The sequence below is a fragment of the Pan troglodytes genome, chromosome 9 (assembly GCF_028858775.2).
Source record: "Pan troglodytes isolate AG18354 chromosome 9, NHGRI_mPanTro3-v2.0_pri, whole genome shotgun sequence".
Classification (NCBI taxonomy): domain Eukaryota; kingdom Metazoa; phylum Chordata; class Mammalia; order Primates; family Hominidae; genus Pan; species Pan troglodytes.
Genome location: NC_072407.2, coordinates 92087259 through 92098088, shown reverse-complemented (window position 1 = coordinate 92098088; position 10830 = coordinate 92087259). Strand labels below are relative to the sequence as shown.

The window sequence follows — 10830 nt, the reverse complement described above, 5'->3', positions numbered from 1 at the left end:
TTCCAAAATGAAGCCAAGCATGGAAGGTCAAATAATATTAACTCAAAGGATAGATTAGTAAAATGAAATGTGATGGATAAGCGCAATATAGTTAGGTAAAGAGAAAGAAAAACATTTCCCAGCTGTCATTAAGACTTCACTCCAAGCTTTTGCATGAAGCAAAAGATCCCGACTCTCTTCCATTGATTTTAACTCCATTCAGACATGTCTGTCATCTATTATTTCACTCAGTGGCAGTCAGAAATAAAGAAAAAAAACAATATATTTTATGCCATGATCATGAATAATGATTTTTCAAAAATTAATAAAGAACCAATACATACACTTTTAGTGTTTTTACCATTTTTAATAGTAACACAATAAATGAGTTTTAATAACATTAGGAGGCAATTCAAGACATAAAACAGAACCTATTTGTCCTGTTTCATAAGGCACAAGGAAAAGGGCTTTCTGGGATAAAGGGATTCTCACAGCAGATGAACACATTTCTGATTTATCTCTGGTCAGAGGTGAATACACCGAAAGATAGGCCTGAGAGGAGGTGAGAAGGAGCAATTAGGGATGGTGTATATAAGGCACCTTTGATTATCATCAACGAAGCTCACAGTTCTAGCTTCACAATCCAGGAATAATCCTATGCGGCTGGTAGTTCTTGGGATATATTGCAGTGTAAGTGGGGAGGTGGTAAAGAGACTGCACTGAATGTCATTCTTGACACATCCAAGACTAAAGAGTCCCTCCTCTCCATATATATTGTCATTCTGATTCTTCCCTTTCCAATACTTATTACAGACACCAAAAGCCCAATTCCAAGAGTCCCCCACATGGACCTCCCAGTAATATTTGCCGGAGGTGAAAGTCTGAGCACCCCATGCAAGAAAACTTGTAGGTGTTGCAGTGATATGGGGCGCATTTTGACGGTCACATCCAATACACATGCTTCTCAAATCTCCACATTGGAAGATATGACTGTTGGCTTCATTATGATGCAGAGTAATATCCACTGCAAAATAAATAAATAAATTAATAAATAAATTAATAAATAAAAGAGAAAGAAACAAAACACGCATAGACATGTGTCAATAAGCAAAAATTGTTCTATCAAGAAGTTAATTTACCAGGAAATGTAAAGTCACAAGGACACTTTTGCTTGTAACTTCTAATAAAGCGTAGAGATGATTAACTACAAGACAAACAAAACACTAACCACAGGTATTAAAAATGTTTTGAAAACTTACTTATTGAGAGCCAAATGTAAGACCAACTTCTTTCAATCCAATTTTCAAAGCAAAATTTGCACATTATATGCCCTAAATGCTATGCTATTATCAAGATCATTATTTAGAAATGTTTCTTATTCTTAAAAACTAGTGCTATCATTTTGGAAAGAATGTGAAGATTTTCAGTTACTCAAGAACTGCTCTTGATGACTGGATAAAAATCCGTAAGTACATGTCATAAGTAACAATTTAAAGCAGATTTCTGTAAAATCTTTTACCAGTCTCTCTGTGGTCCTCTATGCTAGCTTGGGGCTGAAGCTGGATTTTAAACTTAACATGTAGCTCTTCATATTGCAATTAAACTGAAGTTCTTTTTGTTTGTAATTTTACTTGTATTCACAAAATGGTTGCTTCTTTTTATGTTTACCCATTAACTAATTTTTTTTGCAATACATGATACATATCCACTTAAAAAATTAAAAACCCTCAGCAATCCCCAGTAAACCATAATCCCAAAAGAACAGTTCTTAGCTGTTCAAATGAATACACTAAGGAATTGTAAAATTTTGTATTTAACATTAAATAACTCACCTTCATTCTGAGCATTGTTCCATTTGCTCCTTTTTTAAATTTGCTACACTACTCCTTTTTCCCATTACATTACTCAGTACCTATGATGCCAAAATGTATTTGTTTTTCACTATCTTTCAAACATAATGCTATAAATCTGACTATACAGACACAGATACAAAAGGGTTGCATGATTATATTGTTCACTTATGTCTATAAAGAAGTAAAATATTTGATAAAGGGTGAAATATTACCCATCTGGTCCTAACAATAATAATATTTAGATAGTGGGAGTGCTGCCTGTGGGTGGAGACTTACCTCAGAATTGGATGAGCTTGTCCCTCAGTCCAGTGATGGGCCCTGCACTGAGCTCTAGATTCAGAGGCTGGGGCATGTGCAGCAGCACGGACTCGCTCCTGGAAGGAACAACTTGCAGTTACAACATCTACAGCCATAAAATAAATAAAAACCACTATTTCTATTTAAAAGACAGTCCATGAGAATCCTTTGAATCCACAAATTTGATTACTCAAAAATTATTACTTCCTTTTTGGAATTAATTTCTATTTACAGTTTCCAAATTTTAAAGCATAGTGGGAGAGTCTGAGTCAGAATTCAGTCTGATCTTTCTTTTTTTTCTGCCCCACATGTGTAAGGTTCCTTAGCCTTATGGCCTTGAGCATACTTGGAAATGAAATTCTGAGTTCCACTTCTTGGCAGACTCCCCTGACATCTTTGTCTGAAATAGCGGGGTTCTGGGGAGACTGCTGCATCTGCTGCTTCCTTTTCAAGATAAAGAATGTGAAACTTGTTCTAGGCAGCTAGATCTGCCTTTTAGAAACAAGCTTCCCTAGAGACTTATACAGTTCTAATACTCCACAGTTTTTTCAACCTATTTTTCAGGACTGTTAACTGATATGTATGTAGGTATGAACAACAAATCAACTTTTTCACTGCTGAAATACTTCTCCCACTTCTCTCCTGCTTCCTCTGGTGACTTTCTCACCATCCACAAAACAAAACTTTATCTTTCACCTATGCAGGCTTTTAAGCAATAAAACAAAATCAGGAATAAACATTTTTTTATTTCACTATTTATTTATTTATTTATTTAATGTTCTTGTCTTTTCTGGTGTGAGAGTGAAAGCAGATGCAAAAAAAGAAAGGTAGTATCAATATCTTAATCATTTATGCCATGACTTTGGTAGAGCCTGCTTTGATATTCATGGAAACTGAAAGAATATATACTAAAATTTAGGTAAACACTCACCTGTGTAATATGTCTCCAAAACCCTGTAAAAAAAATAGAAATATGTAGGACATTTCACAAGATGCACCTTTCACTAAGTTCAGTGTGAAATTTGGAGTCAGTATCTAAAGATATTATTTCCCTACCATCTGGAAAGCATTTTCTGTTTCTTCTGTAATGAAAATCCCAGTTAGTCATTTTGTCATTAATTAATGTCCTGGTAAAGTCTGAGTCTTGAAGACATTCTCTCCAGAAGTGAAGGGAGAAGAGGCCCAGAGAGTCTATGCTCTGTGGTAACTTCAAATAACCTACTCAGTCATCTTTCCCAGAACCTATGACCCAAATGAGTGGACCTCAAAATAATATTAATGTGAGCCTAGATTCCCAAAACTTCTGATCTTGCCATGTCCTCAAATTAACCTAAATGTAAATGAATCACTCACTATTTTATAAATGTTAAACAGCCCAAAATATATTATTGACTTAGATGGGGAATAGTTATTGGGGCTGTCACCTTGACCATTCCACAAAGTTTTGTGGCTGGTGGATAAAATAGGAGGGACCATTGGCCTGGTAGAATCCCTTGGCGGGGCTATACTCTCCCAATAAAGTAGCATTAGTTATGTGAATGTGTTTTTGGAAACACATCATGGAAATAAAGGTAGGGAGATGGATTTCAGCCATGAGGAATATACTTACACATGTGAATATTCAAAAACCTGAAACCACATTGTGAGTTTGTACCTGAAGTAGCTCCACATCTGGTTTATGGCACATTTCCTTCAGCTCCTCATACATTCCTCTTAAAATCTCCCTCCTATGAGCCATTTTGGCTTTACTTAAATGAAGTTGATGAAAAATATCTTTCCCTTTCTTTTTCAGCATCGCCAAATTATGTTTTTCTTCTTCATGGTGAAATGCAGCCGTCTTCTGATACTCAGCTCTCATAGCTTCTAGCCTTAAATTCACATAATCCTGCAGTGATAATGGGTTAGTCAAAAGAGAAATGTATTTATCCATGTCCTCTTAAATCTCACTGATTCTGTTTGTCACTCGAACACTCAATAATTTAAACCTCAGTCTTGCTAGTTCTTAGAATCCACAAAATTTTGTTCATTTCCTTTCTTTCTGTATAAAAATCAACATAGATGTATCTGACCAATTACATTAAATTTATTCAAGATAATGTGTTTTCTAAGATAGTTGAAAATAAAAAAATACAATTTGAATTTTGCTATTCCAGCCAATATTTATGGAAAAGTAAGAACAGTTCATGCTTAAGAGTTGGAGTATAGAGCTATAGTTACTAGAAAGGAAATAATTATTTCTATTTCTGAGATACGTAACAAGTTGCTTAAACTCATTATATGTGAAATGACCTTAGACTAGCATGTCCAGCTAAATGCATTTCACCCAGCAAAACCTATCTTAATAAGGCTGCATTTATGATTTGGCCATCTTTGTCTCTCTGAATTCATTTCCTTCCATTCTTTTTCTAAGTTATCCCATTCTGAAACTTAGACTTCTTTGTGGTTCCTCAGGCCTCCAAATATACACAAACTCAAACTTACTGCATATGCTGTTCTCTCCAACTAGAATTTTATACACACACACACACACACACACACACACACACACATACATATATACACATTCATGGTCCACATATATGTATATACATACACACATTCGTGTTCCCTCTCCTCTTCAAAATTTCGTTCAAATTGAATTTTTCAGTGAGTCTTTTTTCTGACCACCCTATTTAAAAATCAGACACTAATCTCCAGTTTCTGGCCTCTATTGTCCTTTTCTACTTCCCTACTTGATTATTCTCCAACAAAGAACCTACCACACTCGAACACATCACGTATTGCACATATTTGCATGTTGACCATTTTTGCCTCTCTCATTTGGATTGTACGATTTGTGAGGACAAAGATGCTTTCTTTCTTCTATACTGGCAAATTTTCTAATTTAATATTCAACATAGACTAGGTTCTTATGAAATACTTTTCAACACACTAATATTAGCTATCATACCCTCAAAGTATACCTCCACAAAGAGAAAATCATTTTTAATATTTCTCTGAAGTCCTCAGAGTTTTCCTTATATTTAGATACTAGTTCCCATATTTTGAGCATGTTTGCATGTCTCCCTCAAGACACAAATCCATATTTCTCACCACTTTTCTCATCATATGTTATGTAGTATTCAATGTTAATTAGTTGAGATTCTTAATTTCATGGTTGCCCTAGATTTCCCCTGTCACTCTTTCTGCCTCAAATTTTCCATACAATTCCAAATACCACTTGTCCACCAGCATTCAGATTAATGCTGACCCAGGCTCAGAAGGTTCACTTGAGCGTTCCATGACTGCCAAATGAATCTTGTGCCCAGCATTTATCCAACCAGCACATATAGAATGCTGCGAGATGGCCCAGTTTCTTGTATCTGTTGGCGTATAGCTACAGGTTTGTATGAAAACAAACCAGCATGCTTTGGGTGACTTCAGTAGTTTTCTTAGAAATCCTATCTAACAGTCATAGTATTCTATATAAGAAATGAGGTCACTTTTTCTCAGTGTTTTCTTTTTTTTTATTGACTCCCAGAAACATTAGAGTTTGATAACAAGTTCCTATTTTAAGAGTCACCCATTTGCCCACCGTAAGTTCCTGGAGAAGGTAGAAGGTAGACTAGTACAGAACTAACCTTCCAGTGGCTGATTCTGGTGGTTTCCACATTCAGGTTTCTCTGATTTTCACAAGCTTTTTCCCATAAAGACTGCATTTTCTTTAAAAGCTTCTCCTGCAAAAGAGCCATAAATTGAAGCACCAGTGAAAACAATAAAGTAACATGCAGACCATTTCATAGGGAGCGGGCACAGAATGAGAGACAAATAAGTCCCTAGGAAATGGCATTTCTTCTATTTCCCTTCTTCTTCGTCAAATCTCAGAGGTTTGAAGCTAAGAAAGCCCAAAAGTGAGCTGCTTAAAGGGACTCAGATTTGGCTTTACCCAATCTCCAAGAAAATAGACCCACAGGAATTTCATGTGTCATTTATAGAAATAGATCTTCAGAGGCATCACTTACCCGGTGTTCCTCAGCAGCCCACTCAATGGGACGGTGTCTGTGATACTGGTGCTCCTGAGAGCTGGAGCACAGCAAACAGAGCAGGCTCTTGTCCACTTCACAGAACATCTTCTTTGTCTCCCTGTGAGTGCCACACATTTGCTCCTCAGAGCTCAGGAATAGCCAGAGACTGACTTTTCTGGCAAGGAAAGCCATCTGCTTCAAATGAATGTTAGTTTTGAGGTTTCTCTGCCATGTTGTCTTCATGCATTCAAAGCACTGAGTAAGAATTGGGATGTCTTGCCAGTTGAAGTAGAAACAGGGCCTGCAAAAGCTGTGCCCACAGTCTATGGTGACCGGGTCTATGAAGTAATTCATGCAGATGGGGCAGGTAATTTCCATCTGGAAGTCTTGCGAGATTCCAGAATTCATGTTTCTGAGGAAGAAAGAGCAACATGTCCTTTTGGGGTCTGGGTTGATGAAAAGTTTCGGAACATGTGGAGATACCTGAGAGCCCTATTTTCTTCTCTTGACAGTATTCATTAAAACACAGCACACTATTTATTCTGTAACAAAAATAAAAATCTCACACAGAGAGAGTCTCTCGGCTTTATAGTAGATATTACTGACTAGATGACTCACAACCCTTTATACTCTTATTTCCTGTCTGTAACACAATACCAATCTATTCAATTTCCCGTTTTCTGAATGTTGATCTGGAAATTGGGTTTGATTCTAAGTGGCCTAGAATAAATTGTAGTTGTTCCTATTCTTCTTTCATGTAACTGCTGAGTATGAAAGACTGGGAAAAACTGCCTTGGCCAAGGAAATATGAGAAGATGGCTAGAGGGTTCTATGGCATATTTTTAGAGACACAACAGTGGGACAGCAAACCACCATGGCACATGTTTACCTGTGTAACAAGCCTGCACGTCCTGCACATTTATCTTAGGACTTAAAATAATATGAAATTAAAGTAAAATAAAAAACCAAACCAAAACAAAATAGAAAAACCAATCAACCAACCAAAAAAACAGCAATTAAACCAATTTTGGTTTAATAGAAGAGAAAAACATAGTTAAAGATATTGGGCCTTTTTATTTTCTCGTGGATTAAATTAACTTCTCGTAGGGATACCCAAACTCTGAACTAACATATAGTAGGATTTTTGTTAAACTCAGAGATGTGTAATTACATCTCTATGGTGTGATGGCGAATTTTAGATACCAGTGTGACTGGATTAACCAATACCTAGGGAACTGGTGCAGCATTGTTTCTGGGTGAGTCTGTGAAGGTGTTTCCAGAGGAGAGAGACATGTGAGTTGGTGAGCAGAGTGGGACCATCATCCCTCAATGTGAGTGGGCGCCATTCAATCAGCTGGTAGCTCAGATAAAAGGAAAAAGCCAGAGAAAAGGCAATTTCCTCTTTCTTTCTCCTGAAGCTGGTTCTGAGGCTTTCAGCCTTGAGCTCAGTCAAGATACCGGTATCCTCAGGACATCAGCTTAAAGACAGCCTATATTAGAACTGCTCAGACTCTATAATCAAGCAAACAAATTTTCCTGATGAATTCCCTCTCAGGTAGAGTCATGTGTAGCTTGATGACAGATATATGTTCTGAGAAATGTGTAAGGAGGTTTTATTTATTTACTTTTTGAGATGGAGTCTCACTCTATCATCCATGCTGGAGTGCAGTGGTGCAGTCTCGGCTCACTGCAACCTCTGCCTCCAGGATCAAAGCGAGTCTCCTGCCTTAGCCTCCTGAGTACCTGGGATTACCAGAACACCTCACTACACCTGGTAAATTTTTTCATTTTTTTTCCTTTTTTTAGTAGAGACGAAGTTTCACCATATTGCCCAGGCTGGACTCGAACACCTGGTCTCAAGTGATGTGCCTGCCACAGCCTCCCAAAGTGCTGGGATTAGAGGCGTGAGCCACTGTGCCCAGCCAGGCGGTTTTATTGTTTCGACATTATAGACTATACTTACACAAACCTAGATGGTATAGCCTGCTACACACCTATGGTATACAGTACAGCCTGTTGCTCCTAGGCTACAAAACTGTACAGCATGTTCTGTAGTGTATACTGTAGGCAATTGTAACACAGTGGTAATTATTTAGTATGTAAACATATTTAAATACAGAAATGGTACAGTTAACATACTGGTATTATAATCTTATGTGACCACCATGTATGGTTTGTGGTTGACTGAAATGGCTCATGAATGTATCTCTACATGTATACATATACACCCTATCATTCTGTCTGCCTGGAGAGCTCTGACTAATATATAAACTATGGTCTTTGGCAATTTTAAGTCCTTTTCTTTACTCTCCCGTATTTGATAACACTGCTGAATTTTAGTGAAAGAAATGAAAAATCTTAGAATAGTAAATAGTCTCCAGAGGTCATCTAAGTCATTTTAAGGAATTTTTCATAGTTTAATAAAATTAAGACTCAAGTGAGATGGCAACCACCATCACGTATCAAATTATATCTTATAAATTTATTTGGTCAAAAAATTGTGTTTTGATTTCCAAACTAGGATGTTTTAGGGAGCTTTCTCATTTTTTTCAGTTTCACTGTTTTGCATCTCTCATCATTACCTTGCTAATTTAAAGTTATGTCTAAAAGCTGAATGAATGAATTAACATTCATTAATGTCTTCTCAATTCAATTGTTTAATATTAATGCACTCATTACACATATATTTACACACACTTATGTGCACATATAGGTATTAATATCAACTCCATATATTCATTTTGCATACATATCTGTTGCAGCAGACACTAGATATTTCCATTTTTTCAAAACTCTATTGAAGAATGATAGAAAATGCAAAATAACAACAATTAGTATCCTTATAATTCATAAAATCTATAGTAAGAATATGAATTACAATGGTATCATTGTGTAGATTTAAGATAATGAGATATTTTTAACACTCTAATTTATTATTTTGTAAAGGAAAGAAGATATAATTTTATCAATATAAGTTTTACTCACCGCTGGGTTCTTTGAATGGTTCCCACAGTGATTCTTCCAGAAATAATTCTGTTAAGTACTCCTCAAGGTCTGGAGCTCATTCACCGCAGTACTGACTTTTAGAGGTCACCAAAATACAGCTCCCTCTAAGTGTGCTCCTTCTCCTTTGGAGAAAACTGAGCTTGTCTCTTCTATGTCCTTTTATAAGAATCTGTGAAGGCCACACCCACCTCTTTAAGAGGGTGGAGTATTGAGAAAGGTAGAGAATAAGACGATTAGGTTTATGCAGTATTTAGAACACACCTTTGCACCACTGATTAAATTATCATCACTCCTTCATTCCAAAAAACTGTGACTGAAGTGAATCATATGTAACATAAATCCTATGAGATTAGATATACACTAGAAATTAACTAAGATACATTTTATACTGTTTATTGAGTTTCATCCAAGATGCAGTCATTCCTCTAAGGGCACATTTATTTATTCTAGAGAAACTCTCTCCTTGTGGAGTGCAGTGGTACAATCATAGCTCACTGCAGCCTTGAATTCCAAGGCTCAGGGGATCCTCTTGCTTCAGCCTCCCAAGTAGCTAGGACTACAGGCTCACACCATCCCACTTGGCTAATGTTTTTTAAAACTTTTCATAGAGTCAGGGTATGGCTCTGTGGCTACTGTCTGGAGAAAGAAGTGGAAATGGAAGATTAGGTTACACAGAAGGGTGTAACATTGGGGAAGGGTGTAACATGGAGTGATCGGATTTATAAAGTACAGACAATCATGCCTAGGGGATTATAGCCCAACAGAAGGTAGAGGATTTTGGAGTGAGATGCAAGAATCTTAACCTGACATAGGGTGTTCACAGACATTACAACTGAAACAATTATTTCATTAAGTAATGTTTTGTTTCACAAACAATGCCCTCACAATTAAAAACAATTGCTTTATTATTTTAAACTGAAATGTATCATCTATATTTCCATGAAAGATTTTTTATTTATTCTTCAACAAGCATATACTAATGACAATAAACTAGGTATTAGAAATAAATTATATTAAACTATAATAGACAATTTCAGTCCTGCTAGAACATCCAGACTAGTGAATGAGATGTATCATAATTAAAGAATCACACAAGTAAATATACAATTAGAACTATAAGCTCAATAAATGAGCAGTACATGTTTTGAGGGTCGGTAGTAGGAGGGAGGTGCTGAATGCAAGCTTACACAAGGCTTTTATGAAGATATGAAAGCATTGAGATTTGAGGAATAGGAATACATTAACTTGGCAAAGAGAGATAGAGAGAAACTTTCTTTGCAGTGACAGCAGCAGATGCAGAAGCTTCCTGGATGGAGGAAGCCTGGTACAGTTGAGCTCCAGGCCATTGGAGCTAGAGTGACAAGAATGAGAGTGGTCTGATGGGAGATGAGGCTGCAGAGGCAGGTACAGGCATCAGAACATGGAAAAGATGAGTTTGCTATCTAGAAATTATGGGAAGCCAGTGAAGTGTCAGTCTAGTTTTAAAATATATCATTGCTAAATAAGTCTCCAGTCATTATTTATCTGAATATGTACAACTCTAAAATATTAAATGAAATAACTAACCCATCTATGGAGCTCTCATAAAAAAGTGCACCTAGGCACTTAGTTGTATTTTAAATACTATGACTCTATATACAACAGTTGGTGAATTTACTTGTCTAATTTTTTTGTTGTCTTCCCTATTTTAT

General features: G+C 36.5%; 1 protein-coding gene across 2 annotated transcripts; it reads right to left on the bottom strand.

The window, feature by feature from the left end:
- Window positions 1–325: 325 nt before the first annotated feature.
- LOC129136349 (E3 ubiquitin-protein ligase TRIM48-like) lies at window positions 326–9317 on the bottom strand. 2 transcript variants are annotated; one of them, XM_063783576.1, is made up of 7 exons: window positions 9119–9317; window positions 6131–6545; window positions 5750–5845; window positions 3784–4014; window positions 3061–3083; window positions 2109–2206; window positions 326–1003 (listed from the first exon to the last, which is right to left on the bottom strand). In XM_063783576.1, exons 2-6 carry the CDS (start codon window positions 6539–6541, stop codon window positions 2110–2112), a joined length of 858 nt encoding a protein of 285 aa, XP_063639646.1. In that variant the 5' UTR covers window positions 6542–6545; window positions 9119–9317; the 3' UTR covers window positions 326–1003; window position 2109. The 2 variants fall into 2 exon arrangements, with proteins under 2 accessions (XP_063639646.1, XP_063639647.1); XM_063783577.1 differs by lacking the exons at window positions 326–1003; window positions 3784–4014; window positions 9119–9317 and having other exon boundaries at window positions 2110–2206.
- Between the last annotated feature and the right edge of the window lie 1513 nt (window positions 9318–10830).

Excerpts from the sequence above, each read along its gene's own strand:
- LOC129136349 (XM_063783576.1), bottom strand. The coding sequence starts at position 6,541 with ATGAATTCTGGAATCTCGCAAGACTTCCAGATGGAAATTACCTGCCCC. Across the intron at positions 5,846-6,130 it reads GGGCTGCTGAGGAACACCGG|GAGAAGCTTTTAAAGAAAAT; the intron begins GTAAGTGATGCC and ends GCTCTTTTGCAG. Across the intron at positions 2,207-3,060 it reads TTTGGAGACATATTACACAG|GAGCGAGTCCGTGCTGCTGC; the intron begins GTGAGTGTTTAC and ends TGTTCCTTCCAG.